The sequence below is a fragment of the Apostichopus japonicus genome, chromosome 7 (genome assembly GCF_037975245.1).
Source record: "Apostichopus japonicus isolate 1M-3 chromosome 7, ASM3797524v1, whole genome shotgun sequence".
Lineage (NCBI taxonomy): Eukaryota > Metazoa > Echinodermata > Holothuroidea > Aspidochirotida > Stichopodidae > Apostichopus > Apostichopus japonicus.
The window spans coordinates 26,133,457-26,151,307 of record NC_092567.1 but is presented as its reverse complement, the minus strand read 5'-3'; the positions used below and the strand labels follow the sequence as shown (position 1 = coordinate 26,151,307).

Below are 17,851 nucleotides of genomic sequence, written 5' to 3'. Positions count from 1 at the left end.
GTGGCAAGGAAAACGTGGTAAATATGACTGATTAAAGGTCAATTTTGACCAAAATTTGTAGGTCATTCACAATCACAGGAATATATGTATAGGCCTAGATAATCTAGAGTGCGACAGTCGGAAATCCCGACTGTCGCACTTCAATTTTCCAACTATCGTCAATTTTACTAAGTTGGGGGGTGAGACACCCCACCCCCTCTAGCGACGTCCCTGCAGGCACCTAGTGGGGTGAAGGGGAGGGGCATTTAGTTTAGGGGTCCCAAAGTTCAAGGGGCCGTAGTATACCAAATTTGAGACAAAAAGTGAATAATTTGACCCCAAAAGTCAAATTTTACATAAATAGTGAGTGTCAACTAAAGAATATATTTGATTTATGTTCCTTTCGGTTGGGGCATTATCCTAGCTATCATGATAATCATGATTCCATCCTATAATGGATATCATTTTTGCCCTTCCCCACACACCAAACCCCTCCCCTCTCAGTATATTATGGCTCTCTGTTATCTAATTAAGAGAGTGGTTGATGGCAAATTCATTCGCCAAAGGGTAATGATATTGCATGGGTGGGTGATGCAAGAGCCATGTGAAGGGGGAGGGAGGGGGTGGGGTAAGAGGCTGTAACTCTACATCATGTATACCCATTCAATCATGACATTTTTCTAAAAAGTCATAAATTTGGTTCCATCTTTGACAAGACTATCATCAAAATGACAAAGACAAACAAAACACAGAAGATACATTTTTCATTTTTTTTTTAAAAAGGTATAAAACTTTGCATAAAATACAAGCAAATAAAACTGGCACTGTGCATATAATGGCAAATAGGCTAGATGTTTGTCAGGTTCTTCTTGCTTATTTTCAAAAGCTTTTTAAAATCACCACAAAAAAAAATACTTGAAAAGCCATTCACATTGATGCAATTTTCATAATGAATAGATTTGTCTTTTAGGTACAAATTATAGCTCACTATGAAGAAAAACCAAGTACATTATAACCCCCCCCCCACCTCACCCTACCCCCAATTATATATAAACAAATGGTAATGACAAATCAGATAATGGCTTTGAATAACATGTCATGATCAAAGTACTGCAGACACAGTTTGTATATACAATTTATCACTCAAGTCAATAATCTGCTGTCTGCATCATTCAGATTAGATCAGTTGCTTCAAAACATTTATGCAAAACAGTGTTCAGAATTTGTTTCATTTTAGCCATAAATCAGCTGCATTTTCACATACTATGCATAGTTGAAGGTCTCCCTCTACTATACCTGAATTTGCCTTAAATTTTAGTTATATTTCAAACCAAATAACACCTCTCTCTCTTCACAAAAAAAAAGAAAAAAGAAAGAAAAAGTAACCTGTATTTTCAATGGTTGATTGATCAGTTGCACTTTTTGAACTGTGTTTTGATTGCAGGTATAACAGCAATGGTATTGAATATTTGAATGAGTGATTGTTGTCTATAGAACTGGCAATGGACCATCCCCACATCTTATCATCAAAGTTGATATTGTACTGTATATAAAAGTACATGTACATCAACAGGTAACAAACTAATTACAAATTTAAAAGTGTCTAAGGAAATGCCTTGTGAAGCGTGAAAGAATGTGTCCAATAAGAACCTTGTATTGGACCAAGTTAAGTACTTAGTTCAGTTTTAGAGACAAAAGTATGTCAGAAGGGGATTCCTGCCAGCTATCCACCCTGCTCCCTTGATTTGCCCCTGTTGTATTCTGTACATAAACACTTAATGAATATTCATGAAGCCATTTTGGATGGGAAGAAGCTCCTGGGCCAGCAATAGTTAAAGAAAGTGGTTTAATACTTTGTTTGGTTTGTGTCCAACATGTTTACTTAGAGACAGGACAAAATGTTAATACTCCACTATATTGCAAAAACTCTTAAAAATTAAAAAACAAGAAAAGCGGTAAGCAAATTAAAAACGTAGGTCTTCTTACATTCCATTGAGCGGCACCTGCTCTTTGGCCAATGTCTCATGTTAGGAGCAAAACATCATTCTTCTATTGAAGTTGAAAGAAATCCCCAAAATATGCATTTCAAAAAATTTATATCATAGCACTTATTTGAATAAAACATTTTAATAATAAAAACTACAACATGTAAAAATCCACAGGAGCAGCATCTGAGTATAAATTTCATATTTACTGAATTTTAAACGGATTCAAAGTTTTCAACTCATTTATTTTACTTACCATATTAATTTTGTAATATATTCTAGCAAGAAATGCAAAATTGGTCAGCTTGGGTCAAAAATCCTTTTCTACAAATCACAGCATTTATTGTGTTGCCTATTCACGGCTTATGAGTTGTCAAAATATCTTGAACGAATAGCATTGATCCAAAGATTATATAAAGTTAGGAAATAGTCAACATTGGTGAAACATTTTATATCAACTTTCATCAAAACGAAAGTATAGTGATTTTTCTAGTATTTTTTTTTATAAATTGTTATTTATATAAAATGCATATGATATAGCTTAAAATGAATGCTTATAATATAAATAAAATGATAAAGGAAATCATGAGAGTAAAGCTTCCACAACCCCTCATCTCCCAACCTCAACTACCAGTTACCAGGTTTGGAGCTTTTGTAGTCAATATCTGTTTACTCCAGAAAGCAATATCTTCGCTTAAGGAGAAAGATGTTGAGATGGGGCTTACATAAGTACCAAGGCATAGGAAGTTTCTTGGGAAGGAAAGGTAAGTGGGGGGGGTAGGGGAGGGGGGATTGCAAAGTAGGCAGGATCATCCACAGGATAACTTGAGTAAATCTGCCGAGGCACATTGCAGGCATTTGTAGACCAATTGAAATATATTTTACTGGAATCTGTAGTACATGAGTTATTGATGAAGCTGTTGATCAGAACAGACCAAAAGAATGATCTTAACTCCACTCACTGGGCCATCAAACCCCCTGTCTCCTTCTCCTATCCACCACCCCTTCCACCCTCCCCCCCCCCCCTTACTATCTCTCTCACCTCGTCTCCATAACCTTGGTTGTATTGGTTCCAGAAATCTCTGGATCACATTATGCAATGCAAATTACTTAAAGAATAATAAGCTCCGAGATTTCAAACTCACACAAACTCTTTGACTTGGATACAGGCCTAAAAGGAAGTAAAATACCAGTCATATCAGTCATATAAGAGAAGTATACGACATACACTGATGTATATATATGCACCATAAGATGCACTTATGGTCAAGAGGTTTTAAAACAAAAGAATCAGTAATAGAAAAAGTAATTCTAAAACAAATTAAATAAAAAGGCACAACAGAGGTGTTGCTCCTCTTGAAAACTGTTCATTTGTCCTTAAGCCTCGCCTTTACAGTTATTTCAGTTTATTAAGAAAAAAATAAACATCACTTAACATTGTAATTTGTTTTTAATATCTATATATATATATATCTCTATATCTCTGTCTATATATAAACATATATAGTTGTGACCAGCAATGAATTATCTTTCTTAAATAGATTTTACTCTTTGAAAGTACTGGTTTCAATTGATGTAAGTGAGATTCTATCTTTTTGTTCTGATTATGGTTGGTTCACGTACTGTAAGTAAGTTTGTCAGACACCTAATATGGAAACCTCCCAGAAATAATTGATTAAGACTTGTTAAAATTCATTTGTCTTTCCAAGATTCAATGTTCCCCATTACCAGAATAGAAGTGCTGTGATGAAAATTAAAACATAACATGTAAACTGTCAACAGATTTTAATTAACCAAAAAGAGAACAACAGAGTTTTATGATTCTATATAGCTGCAAGTTATGTCGAACATCCTTGCCATTGGTTACCATGGAAACTATAGGAACAATGTAATCATGGGAACCTGACTGGGCAAATCAAGTCAAAATCCTGTTTTTATCTAACAAAACATTTTTCTGTGCTCTTTTTCAAACAAATTTATTTTAATAAGACTATGAATGATCACTTACCAACACTCTCTGGTTACTGTAAATTGATCAGCATGAATATTCATGACCTAATGAATATTTCATGACAAAATCGTCAGGGAATTTTAGATAATTTGTATAAAGCATAGCTACTATGTTGTCTTAGTGTTTCTATAAAACAAATTATGATCTGGAAGTTTAAAATACTGTTCTCTGTATTAAAATTCTGGTTAAGACTTGATTAAAAGAAGTAAAAATAAGGTTAACATCTCAAAAATAGACAAATTTTCTACTTTTATAAAGCGATGTAGCAAAGTAAACAAAGACAAGATTTCACCATATTCATACACCCTTGGGCAACCAAATCTTTAAAGCTGAAACAAAGGCCAATCCTCCACTTGTAAAAAGCATATATAAAGAGACCCTCAAACAGCAAGCAGGTCGTAGCAACAAGGAAAACACCTGTTACAAATTAAGTTGACCACCTAGATGAAATGGCCGATAAATTGAGTATGTTTGTGCTGCCTTTCTGCTGAATGTTGAGGTCAAAATGGCATAAATGCCGTGTTGTCTAGAACTGTTTGAAGGATACAGCAGCAAGATATACCTGAAGAATAACGGAAAGAATAAAATATGAGAATTACTAAAGAAGTGAGAGGAGAATGGGTGGAGTGGGAGTAACATCCTAAGGTACACAAGGATATTTATGGGTTTAAAAAATGACAAAATAATGGTTCATAGTCATTCAATTCTTATTGCTAAGTTCCTGCATTAGGGAGTTATTTGCTGATTAGCTGCTACAGGCCCACGATTACTTCAGTTACTGAGTTCCTATGTATAGTATAGTGCCAGTAAATGTTTATTTGTGCTGGAGCAACATAAGGAAATAAGTTAAATAAAATGGTATAGTTTACTAAACTGTTGACTAAAGCAAACTGATTGGTGCAAGAGCACAGAATGAATTTGAAAAAAGCAGTTTATCGTCATGAAGGGATATTCGAACTATCTCCACCAATCTGATTTATAAACAACTGAAAGTTGAAAATCAGTAGAATAAATCTATCTAGCTCATCTCTTAGAAAGTAGAGGCAAACACTTTTATATTATCATCATTTACTGTTATATTATCATTCATTTACTTTTATATTATCATCATTTACTTTTATATTTTCATCATTTACTGTTATATTATCATTCATTTACTGTTATATTATCATCATTTACATTTATATTTTCATCATTTACTGTTATATTATCATTCATTTACTTTTATATTATCATCATTTACTGTTATATTATCATCATTTACTGTTATATTATCATCATTTACTGTTATATTATCATTCATTTACTTTTATATTATCATCATTTACTGTTATATTATCATCATTTACTGTTATATTATCATCATTTACTGTTATATTATCATCATTTACTGTTATATTATCATCATTTACTGTTATATTATCATCATTTACTGTTATATTATCATCATTTTCTGTTATATTATCATCATTTACTGTTATATTATCATCATTTACTGTTATATTATCATTCGTTTACTTTTATATTATCATTCATTTACTGTTATCTCATTATCATCAGCTTTTGTCCTTTTTGGCATTCCATACAAAAGGTACTTGACTCTCAACATAGAGACTCACAACATAACAATCACAAATGGTCTCCAGCAGGGGGTGGGGAGGGGGGATTATAACCTGCCAGAGTGAAATGTTATATTTTATTAGTGGGCCACAACCCTTATGGATGTACCTACTCCTGTGAGATGGAAATGTTGCATCATATGGTCAAGAAAATTCTACAAAGGAAGGGTCTATCTGTTACGTTGAAGTATCCAATCACAAGTGGGCACTAAAGGCCCGGTCACACTGCAGCGATATTTTATCGGAATACGGTCCTATTTTTCCGATTTTAGGCCGAAGAGTGAGGTTTGTGGTAGTGAATGTAATGAACGCAGTGGAATATTCGAATACCTACTCCAAATCTGAGGGGTTCTGGAACGGACTACATTCTGAAGTGACGTCACATCGAAAAACGTTAAAAATCGTAAGAGAAATCGGATAGCTATCCAATATTCAATATCAAAAGTTAGGAGAGGGCTATTCCACATCGGAATGGCTCAACAGATAGCAAATCAGGTCCTTTATCACTGTGGCTAGAAGACCCGAACGAAAAACTGGCATTTTCGATTCCTCCGGGAAAATCGGATAGTATTCCGATAAAAAATCGGTATAGTGTGACCGGGCCTTAAGCCACTACATTCCCAAAGGTATACATATATCATGTTATTTCCTGTCATAAGGTTCTGCAGCTCATATGAAAAGGTTTCCAAATACCTTCTTAGGGGCCCAGAGAATATTTTCTCAGGCCCGCTGGCAATGCCCACCTGTTGTCTTTAGGATCTTGCATCTTTAGTCCTGAGTTCTTGGCTTGTATTGTTTTCTTTTTGATTCTTAAATCACTTTTATTTAAACCTAAAAACATCAGTTTCGTATAGTCAGAAGACTCACCTATGTTGATAAATATAGCTGCTATATTGGTGCAGAGTTCTCGGTCGTTTGGAGGGCCAAATATTTCTTTGGTTTGAATCAAATAAAATGTATTGACATACACTGTACCATTCAGAAGGCCAACCACAATCATCAGTGCTGGAAGCATATAGACTGGAAGAAACTTCAGCTAAAGAAATCCAAAATAAAGAGAGAAAAAAATGGAAATTGGCCACAATTAAAAAATTCAAGTTTCACCCCTAATGAACCTCTTGAATGAACCATTTACATTTAAAATGATGATGAAGATAGAAATAAATTAAATGATATGGTGTTAGTTATTAAACCGAATTGGTAACACTTGATGGTTTCTTTTCTTTTAAGACTTATACCTTAGACACAAAACATCAGGGGCTCATCAACCAATGTGGATTCGTAGATTTATTTTCACCACAAGTAGCACTAAGTTTAGAGAAAGATTAACAGTCCTGATCGAAAATACATATTGATGAGGTCAGAACAAGATGGAATAAGACGCTGGACTCCGCAGCCAAAAGAAGATGGAGTACTCACTACCTCATTTAGCATAGATAGTAAAAGGTTTGCATGGATTGGGTACTCACAACTTCATTCACCATAAATAGCAGTGGCTTTATAATAAAATGTCAAACATATTCACTAGCTACATTATCACATAACGACCACACAGTTACAGTGCTGGTTTATATTCATCCTCCGTCCATAGCATTGCGTTTCTCTGTTAAAACAATAATTGCTTTATTTCAAGTAAGACTCACCGGTTCATTTGTGATCCACACTACGGTGATGAGGAATTGTAAGGCAGTCAGATGGTAAGGATACTTAAACTTCACAAGTTGTAAAGATGATTGAGACACAAATAATCCAGCCTTGATAAAAAAAATAGGGAAAAAAAAAGATCAGAAAAAGATATAATAAAGAAACTAAGAACAAACGAGATATATTTCATACAAACAGAGATTGTTTAATAGCTTGTTTGACTTATAAGTATCAGCTTTGGTATTCATACAACAGAGTGAAATAAATGAGAGGAATTTAGAATCTTTCTCTGTGTGGAAAGATGTGGCATACTACATTATCTGGCCATTGCACCCAGCTACTAAAAAAAGATGGAGTGAAAAACATTAACAATTTAACAAAACAAAAAAAAAAACATTTTCAGCAGTTTTGTAAAGCTATCAACTATAGCCATCAGAATATCCCTTTGGCAGTCTACAAAGGTAAATATACAGCAAGTATCTTCCCGTTAATTTTAGCCAATGGTATTGTAGAAGATTTATCTCAGATTGTGATGTCAGCTTTAGAGGTTAGAAATTCAGTTCAATTTTTACATTTGTAAGCAGAAGAAATTAAAAGCCAGTAACCTGGTAACAGAGCTGAAGAGCTGCAAATACTTCAGGACAATTTTTATTGTATTGATCTGGGGTGAGAGCCTTGGATGCAGCCACTCTTGAAACAAAAGCAAAGAATGTGGAGAGTCCCAGCTGTCAAAAGAAAAATAACAAACTCAAAGCAAATGTAAGTAATAGGGATTGTGGATATGCTTGGTATAATTTAAACCATTTTTTAATGAATATTCATTATGGTACATAAAGATGAAACACTAACTGTAATGGGCACGAAGACCAACAATACTAAGGAAACTTTTAAAAACCACCAGTACATTCAATTATTGTGATGAATTGCTGGCAATTTTCCGGCATGAGGTTTGAAACATTTCAGCCACTTGTTTAATAAAAGCAAGTGGTTGAACAATTCTACTTGTTAAAATCAAGGTAGTATTCTACTCGGTAAACCCTCAAGGGTGTTAAGTTTACTTCCTTTCACTTTTACATATTACATGTACTTTCATACTTAATCTTCAACTCTACAAGTGACAAAACAAATGAACGAACGAACCAGCAAACGAACTAACAAACGTATGTATAATGTCTTAAATAATATAATTAAAATGTCTACCATTCCACTTTGCACATGCTGAGGTATTCACTTCTTTTGTGAGAAATAATGCCATTACGCAACAAACTATATTAATCATTGTAAACAGTTGAATTACTAGCATCTGAGCGAGAAAGTCCACATTTACTAGGAAACTGTGGAGTTGTGATCATACTTGAAAAGTGAAATTTTACATTCAAAGTAAGTAATGTACTCACATTAATGGCAAGAGGAAGGACTACACACAATGCAGCACCAATTCTTTTCCCCCAGAGACCATAGTTTCTGGATCTGAGTAGGACGGAGAGGTCTTCTGATTCTATCAAACAAATGAAATATTCCACAGACCTATATCACATGGATTTTTAAAAACAATAACATGTCCATAATTCAATGATTTGAAGATGTTATTGCAAATTGCCTGCATATTGATAGCAAATTCTGGAAAGTAATAAAGATAATAACATTTTGCACTTTTTGAAGTTTATCAAATTATTTGTATTCAAATATCAAAACTTCTAAAGCTTCTGTGTACAAAAGCTGCTATGTTCATATTTGCAGTCGGTGTATGACCAACCAGCATGGCATTTTGTTACATAGAACCAGATCAGCTTCCATCCAAATCTGCAACCTACCAAGCTCACAAAAACTGGTAACGTTTTGGCACTGCAACTCCACTGACCCAGTTCAGGGTCAAGGCCCACTTTCACCTCCTTCCAAACCTTACACTCTGAATGTCTTCAATGCCCGGTTGATATTTATCAACTGGAATCATGTTCACTCTTAAGTGAACCAGGACATGACTTGAAGTAACAAACCTGTTGTTTCGGTACTCTCTGCTAGTAAAGGATTGGTCTCGTCGTCGTCTGTCTGCAGCCCTGGGTAGGTCGTCGTTGAGGTCCTGTTTGCGATCGAGTGTTGTATGCCGTTGGACCTGATCACTTCATCTGACGGTGGAATGATGATTTTCATGAATGATAAGAGATATATAAAAACTGTCGGTGTGATTATTAAGAAAGCCCACCTGTAGGAACAGAGACAAAGAAAATAGATTGTTAATATAAAAAAAAAATTGATACAAAACAAATGAGACATAAAAGTACAGAATAGGGCAGATTTACAGGTAAAATATAAAACAACAAGAGAAGAAAAATTAAACAGTGATCTAAAAGATTTAGATGAAGTTTACAAATAGTTTTTATTTCTCTGAACAAATGTTAATCTTTGAGCATAGTAGTCGTTCGGAGGATTCGCAAAATATCTACCTCTCTTCTCAACTTTCTCTTCCAGTCTTTTTGGTTTTTCAAGTCAAACAATTTGCCGCACCAAATGTTTTGGCATAGAAGAATCTGAAGATTTTCAGTTACATAATTCATTTCATTTATTTGTTATTCCACAACCGTTTGCATTATGTACATATAGTTTATGAAAGTTAAATATACAGCATGCATAGTTGTGAAAGGAAGTGTTCTGTGAAACCATATGACATGAAAAGGGTAGAACACCCCCCAAATGTGATTATTAAACACGGTTTGAATTGGAAGCAAGTCTTTACTCACTCATTTAAGTACTGCATCTCATCAACATTGCCATCATTTTCAAAAAAGATACATCCTGTAAAAAATGAGAAATTGAACAACTGATAGAAACAGAAATGGCAGATATGGGAGTAGAAGACATTAACCAGATAGCTGCACTCACTGGTAAATATAATGTACAATAATGATATGGAGTAGGAGGGAGGGCTGCTGTACACAGCTCCTGAGAACATTATCCAGATAGCTGCACTCACTGGTATATATAATGTACAATAATGATATGGAGTAGGAGATCATGTGTGGTAGCCATGAAGGGCCAAAATAAGAAAGATTTTATCCTTCCCTTCTGACCCTCTCTTTAGTTCTAAACTATCTTAAACAAAAGAAATGAACCAAACCTTACTAAACTAGATAACAATACCTGCAAGAACGTATATGCAAGCTCCAAGAAGTCCAGCTAGACCAGTCCCGCTGGCCCAGGCATTGACAAGATCATCATCAAATCCCTGTCCTGAGAGATATCCTAAGGCAATGCTAGAGATTTAAATAGTAAAAAAAAAACAACGATATCTCTAAAGTGTTCATCGATGTTATTGGCATTATGACACTTAAGGGTACCATTTTGGGCAGGAAGTTTGTAAAGTGCCCCCTCTTCATTAAATTGAGGGTACTTGGTCAATGTGCTATTATGAGATTAGGCTTTGTTCAGTAACGAATCTAGTATGGACCAAATAATCTGGGAGAGGTTATGGGTAGGCTTCTGATGCTAGCACCTTAGATGAAACCATTCAGCTGAGGAATATATTGAAGTGGAAAGATATTTTGTCAGGTTGGACACATATAATTAAGGTCATCTTTAATGTTCCCAATTCCAGATATTCTAGATAGACCAAAAATGGTCACCCAGGATCTATAATTTTTCCCCCATATCATGATTTTTTTGTCAAGAAAATTTACCTCACAGAAACATAGTTGTCTAAATTGATTTTCCCTAGAATTCTGGGAGTATTCTGGTGGGAGGCACCCTCTTGTTGACAAGATGTTGCTAGTTTCCATAAGTATCTCACCAAAGCTGGTTTGTCATTTACTAATGTAATGAACATGATAGATTTAGACTTACTTCTCGCCAAATGCATTGCCGGCTCCAACAACTACCTAAGAAATAATAGATAAGTGAAAAGTTTCAAAAGAATTAGACGATGATGAATGTAGTTTTTCAGAGAAATATATATGTAGATCACCAGGGGTGGAAATGTACGGAAGCCATTTTACTTTCTGGTCACGAATGAGTGCATGACCCCAAAGGTTTAATTAAGTTCACTGGAAGCATGCAATAACCATACCCAAGGATTTTAACCCCATTACTGCACATAACTACAGACCGATTGATCTAGCTAGTATTGGATTTAATTGCATGCAAAAGACCTTGTTACCATTTATTACCAAAGCTATTGGCCTACCTATAGTACATGGAGATAATTGCCAGTTCGTGTATTAAAAGGGAGTATCATCATACCGATGCTATTTGAACACTTGTTAATGATATAGTCACAGGTTTAAATTATAAAGATACAATGCACCATGGGCCGCCATGTTAGCACCATGGGCTGCCATGTTAGCACCACGGGCTGCCATGTTAGCACCATGGGCTGCCATGTTAGCACCATGGGGTGCCATGTTAACACGATGGCTGCCATTTTAGCACCACAGGCTGCCATGTTAGCACCACAGGCTGCCATGTTAGCACCACGGGCTGCCATGTTAGCACCATGGGCTGCCATGTTAGCACCATGAGCTGCCATGTTAGCACCATGGGCTGCCATGTTAGCACCATGGGCTGCCATGATAGCACCATGGGCTGCCATGTTAACACCATGGGCTGCCATGTTAGCACCACGGCTGCCATGTTAGCCAATCAAAGCAAAGAACTGATAACCAGCTGACCACTGGTTTTCACTCACAATTCCAAAAATGGCTGCTCTAAAGTTTCCTGCCATAGCAATAACGACGCACCCTGCAAGTAGAAATGGAAAAGATCATCATTTTTTGCAAGCCACATCAATCAAATTCCCAATTTTGGTGGGTTAAATTCAGTGTTGGAAAACCTTGTTCAATTTCCCGCGAACACACTTCCGATTTCCCGCCGGTGTTCGCGTAGCGAACACGCCGAGCATGCGTAGCGTGCGAGCATAAAGGCGTGGGGTCCAGGGGCCCGCCCTAGGGGCCTGGTAGGGTCAAGGGGTGGAACCCCTTGTGGGGTTGAGGGGGAAAAGACCCCGGAAAATGTTGGTATTTTTGCGTGTCTGGCGATAAAAAACTCGCAGTTGAGGATGCAAAATACTGACAACTTTTTGAATTTAAATTGTCACGAAGCTGATGAAAATTTGAAAATGACAAGTTAGAGTAGCTATATTATGTTATAAAATGAAAAAAGATTTAATCTGCCTTACAATCTTTAAAAAGTTTAACTTACAGAACTTCCGATATTATGAAACAAACAACGTTCGGCAAAGCCCCGCGCACACTATACGTACATCAGTTTAAAACTGCAGTACGGTCCCTACTTATATACTACGGTAGGCTACTTACTGTACATGTGCTGCGAATTTTCCCAGGTACTGTACCTTACCAAACAACTGCGCGCCCATCCCCTGTCTTACACCTGTTTGTTAACATTTTTGGCACGTTTCCAAGAAACGTTTCATGGCGTATTCCCCATGATACACGCAGCACATCGAGGCCCCACTAGCTATGGCCATCTTTATGAAAGTAAAACCTTGTAATAAAATATGTTTTAGGCCACTTGGCATGATTAACTAAATGCTTAATATTATTTCCATGTTCTTGTAGAAAATGTCAAGTTCGCAAAATACAATTAGTTGTGTTTTTGTAGTTACGTGAGATCCATAACCGACGAGGTGGTTAGGCTATTTGCTATGCACTTAACTATGGTAGGATATTATTTTTTCCGTATTTTTTGAAATTCTAGAAAATACTTTCTTTTCCCCCCGCTTAACACCAGATGTGGTCTTACGGTTTATTCATAAATGGGTGTACTAGAGCCTTGTTTACATGACATTAGTTGCATTTAGCACGATATGCCAGTTTCGCGTGAATTTTTCGAAAGTGTTTTGCTGGATCTTTCGTAAAATTTGAAAGGTGTACCAACTTACTTTTCGTACACAATTGGTAATTTCTCTACTGATTTTCGGAGTTTTTTTACAGTCAAGTGAATACGATGTGCATTGAGTATAAACTTATCGCGAATGCAAGAAAACGATGCGGGGATTTCCAGCAGACAAATGTTTTCTTTGCGGGATTACTGAGTCAGTTGAAGGGAATCCTGCACCTTAGAGGGAACACTGAATTGAAGTCAAATTCATATGAAAGAAAACGTTGACTAACTAACATACAATATGAGTATAACAAATGTGGAATGGCAATATTGTTCAAAACATTTCCCGCGAGGCTGATTTATTACAGCAACCTTCCCGCGCTGGGTCGTGTGTGTCCGTGTGACATTTCCCTTTGTGAGTGGGTTGGGGACACATCATTACTCGTTATAGGCTATTGTGACTAAAATTGCGAGCACGCTCTCTGGACATTTTTCTTTTGTTTCTGAAACTTTTCTTCTGAAATTTTCCTTATTGTTTTTACAGATGTACTTTTTTGCTCTTTCATGTTTTTTTTTTAAGGTTCGTCCCGTTTTCTTTTTTCGTTTTTTTTCCCCGATTTTTTTTTTTCTCCAGCCAGGCTGGATTTTCCGCGAGCATCGCGGATTTCCCGCGAACCTGGTTCGGCAGGTTCGCAAGGTTTTCCAGCCCTGGTTAAATTAAATGGATTTTGCAGACTTGGCATAAAATGTGATCCATCTTCCCTTAGTTACTATCTTGTCCAAATTTCAACCTAAACAATGTTCAACTTCAGTGACCAGAATAACCCTTTAAGCCTACGAAGAAACCAAGGTACTGTAGCTTTATTGCACATCATATTTATTTTCTGCCCGTAGGTATTTGCAGTCCACTCTTGTGGTAGATGTTGTCAATGGTTCGGACTGCACATGAATGAGTACCTCAACAACATCCCATAGACAAGATTCACAAAATATTAAGAGATCCAGAATGATAAAGGAGACCGAGCTAGAATATATCTGGCTCGGTGTAAATGTCATACAAACCTCAAACTAAATAAACTGTTCCCAAGGAAGATATTACGACAAACTTTGAGCTTGTCTGTCAGAGTTTCTAATACTTTCCATGTCATACTGGTCAAAACTACAGCCTGTGCCAGGAATAGGCTGTTATGTAAAATAGCTTCGAAAGTAAGGTTCCCACAATGTTTCTATATCATTAAAACCATGGTACAGTACCAAATTAATTTCATTCATTTCTCTTTCCACAACCAAATATTATTAGGATATTTTGCCCCTTTTTTCACATTTACAACTTGCTATTGATTATTAGTTAATTTATTCCCTTGTATGAAAATCAGATAATTTCAAACTTACTTTAATTTGGAATTGGTCAAACACATTTGACCTTGTCGACCTGCATCATGTGTACTGTATAGTTAGTATTACTATTGTAAGTATTGAATACTAAGTACTGTAGTAAGTACTGTGTAGTAAGTATTTGGAATTGGTGGTAAATTTCTTCAGATTTGCCATGTAAAGTCCCAACCTTTCTAGCGTATATACACACAATTATTCAATAAATCTGTACCGGGATTGTTTTTCAATAAACAGATCTGATAACAACTATACATATTTTTTCCTGTACTGCCAAATGTTCTAGTACTGTATGTATAAATTTATAATCATTTATAACCAAATGAAACAAACTTACCTATTACAAGGAAACAGCTGTTGACAAGGAAGCGCCATCCATAATGAACTTTATTGACAAGTACTGCATTTACAGCTGCATTAAATCAGAGAAAAGCTCAATTTTAGGGTTCAAGATATGAATATCTAGTTATAATATATGCTATTTCTAATTTAAATCAATTTATTCTGTTTAAATAATATCTTGCTAACTAACTTAGCATGAGTTTTGAGCATCTGTAAGATGATCAACTTTACTTACTTTTAGCTATGATGGTAGCCGATCCAGCAGCCCCATAAACGGTTGGAACAAACTGTGGTCGTTTCCAGCTGTAGAAAAAAACATATTTGAGAAGAATGTTTTCATTATAATTCTCTAAATTTAAAAAAAAATGCTGTGTATCATTCCAAATCCGGTTTAAAACATATTGCTATGTTAACTTTAAAAAAAAAAAAAATATCTTATGTTACGGAGCAGTTAAAGTTAATTTCTGAAAAGCAAGATGGATGCTTTACACCTAGTTACATACTTCGTTTCTCTCAAGCTTGTACATTCAGACATTTTTGCTACACCGAAACTTTGTGTACGGTCATCAAGTATAACTAAAATTTCAGGTTAGGCTGTGTTTTGGAGCTAGACAATACATTCTGAAACAAGACAAATGCTACTGTACTTTTAGAAAAGAAACTTTTGTCTGAGCGTATCCATAATTCTGATCAAACCATCCACAAAATCCACACTGAAATGGATTTATCACTCAATAAAAATATATAATGTATGTAATTTTAAAACACAATCCCTTGTTTACTTTTTGAAAGAAATATATGATTTCCAGTTAACTACGAAATATATGTGATTAAAGGTAGTCAGTATATAGGCCCCAAAATATTGCCCCCTATAATTGCTAGAAGTCATCAAAAGGTATTTTCCTGGAGGTCTTTACTCTCCAAATTGTTCTCAGACATTTTTAAGGAACACACAAGATGAGTAAATGTCTAAGTGAGGACAATTTCCTCAAAGATTGTAACAAAAACAGTTCAAGAATTTCAACCAAAGGTGACCATATTTGAATATCTAGCATATATCGGGCCAATACAGCATACCTTTAATATGCCTTGGTTAGCAATTAGCAAGCTAGTACAGTAACTTAAATGCATGCCTAACTTTATAACATACTGTGCAATCTTGGTGGAAGAAAACAACAAATTTTATTTTTGGATACCACATCTTCATGTGTGGATCCTGGAAAGGGGAAGGGGGGGGGGATCTCAGTCTCAACCAAACAAATGACATGTATTTATTAGTACAATGTTGCATTTCTATATTAATTACTGACTAAATTTATAGCATAAATATATGCCTAAGAAAGTATCATCTGACATGATCTACGATTTTACTTATTTTAAATCATCAGTCTACAAACTGTTATGTCCCAGGATGTTTCTATGGGGACTGAGCCACAACCAACTAGATACCTGCCTTTAGAATCAATACTCATAAAGTATAATCAAGCTAGCTTGGACTATAGACATCTGTAAACCCTGAAAACTGTTGAAAACTTTGTTAACTTGTACTTGCAAAATTCCATGACCCCCATAAATATTTCTGGGTCACATCCTCTAGTTTGCAGTCAGAGGTTGAAAACTCTCACCTGTCAGCAATGCTGTTAGCAGCTGTCGTGACCATAGCATAAGGGAGAGTATTTGTGACTCCCAGCAGGAAAAACCCCACCTGACAAATAGAAACACAATAACATGCCTTTATCATCACTTTGAGGATATGATGTTGGATAACCAAACTATTGATACAAATAAAACATACAGCAATGATATGAAATTACTTGAGATAATTATATCTGTCAATCAACTAGAAAAAAAAAAAATTCTGATATTAAAGGAGCTTAGAAAGGTTTCTTGTTGGTGCCATTGTTGTGATACTATTCATAAATGCAAATTGTAGCCGATACAATCCCATAACAATATTGCTTGGCTGAGTTATACATTATTGACTAGCAATAGCATAATAAACAGTTAACAGATGTTAATACTTCATATGCATTACCGCATTTCTCTAGTATGCAGTTTTGAAATTTACTGATAATCATTTGCTTCCAGATACCTTTGTTATGCGAATGTTGTTATAATATGCTAGGCAAAAGTAGGAAGCACCTAATTGTAGGCCTAGACTCTAGCGTTAGGACTAACGTTAGAACTTCTCTGTATCGAGTCATGTCATGGAGTAATGTACTGTGAACGTGAGTGCAGTTGTAGACAATACACATGATAGCCTATTCCTATTAGTTATTACTTGTTGTAAAATTCGTCTCGGTCAGCAGACAGATATTACTTCTTCAGAACTAAGATACGGAGTACGGTGGACTTACTACTGACATATTCAAACTAAAAATTCACACTACACATAAAATTACATTTACACTTACCCAGTTCCTTGCAAAGTAAAGTGAATGATCAACAGAGGAGCCCGGCATTTTGAATTGATGATACGTCTAAAAATAAAGTTAGTTAATTCCTGAGGGTTTCATGAAAGCATCACATGATTGTCGCGATGAGGTAAACTAAAGAAGAGTAGAAGTATTGAACGCCAAAAGGACTATAGGTGGCGCTACTACTCTACACAGGACAGAGCCGTATATAGAGACGGCTCTGACACAGGAGGTGCTACTACCCAAAACAGAAGGTGCTACTACCCTAAACAGGAGGTGCTACTACTCTAAACAGGAGGTGCTACTAGTCCAATGGCGTAGAAAGGTACTTTTGAGTGGGGGGCTGACGACTGATGGCCGGCCTGGGGAGGGGTCTAAGGGAAGGGGGTGTCCCCCTCCCCTTTGGAAATTTGTGGCATTTCCAGGTGGCCTCAGATGCAATTTGGTACAATATAGCACACTTCAACACCCACTCCATTTTGTAAATAATTTTGCATTTTCACCTGGCCTTAGATGCAATTTGGTGCTCCAAATGAGATGTTTTTCTCATTTGGAAATGAAAAAGGGGTTTTCTGACTTGCAAAGCGGGGGGGGGGGGGGCGGAATGATACTTCCCCCTCCATATTTTTC

The 17,851-nt window shown here is 35.9% G+C and overlaps 1 protein-coding gene across 1 annotated transcript; it reads right to left on the bottom strand.

The window, feature by feature from the left end:
- Positions 1-735: 735 nt before the first annotated feature.
- On the bottom strand, positions 736-17,362 carry LOC139969920 (battenin-like). Its single transcript, XM_071975329.1, has 14 exons — positions 17,219-17,362; positions 16,430-16,509; positions 15,040-15,107; positions 14,800-14,874; positions 11,917-11,969; positions 11,076-11,110; positions 10,377-10,489; positions 9,977-10,031; positions 9,236-9,441; positions 8,636-8,736; positions 7,844-7,963; positions 7,238-7,348; positions 6,462-6,630; positions 736-4,537 (listed from the first exon to the last, which is right to left on the bottom strand). The coding sequence occupies exons 1-14, from the start codon at positions 17,264-17,266 to the stop codon at positions 4,476-4,478; spliced, it is 1,296 nt and encodes a 431-aa protein (XP_071831430.1). The 5' UTR covers positions 17,267-17,362; the 3' UTR covers positions 736-4,475.
- Between the last annotated feature and the right edge of the window lie 489 nt (positions 17,363-17,851).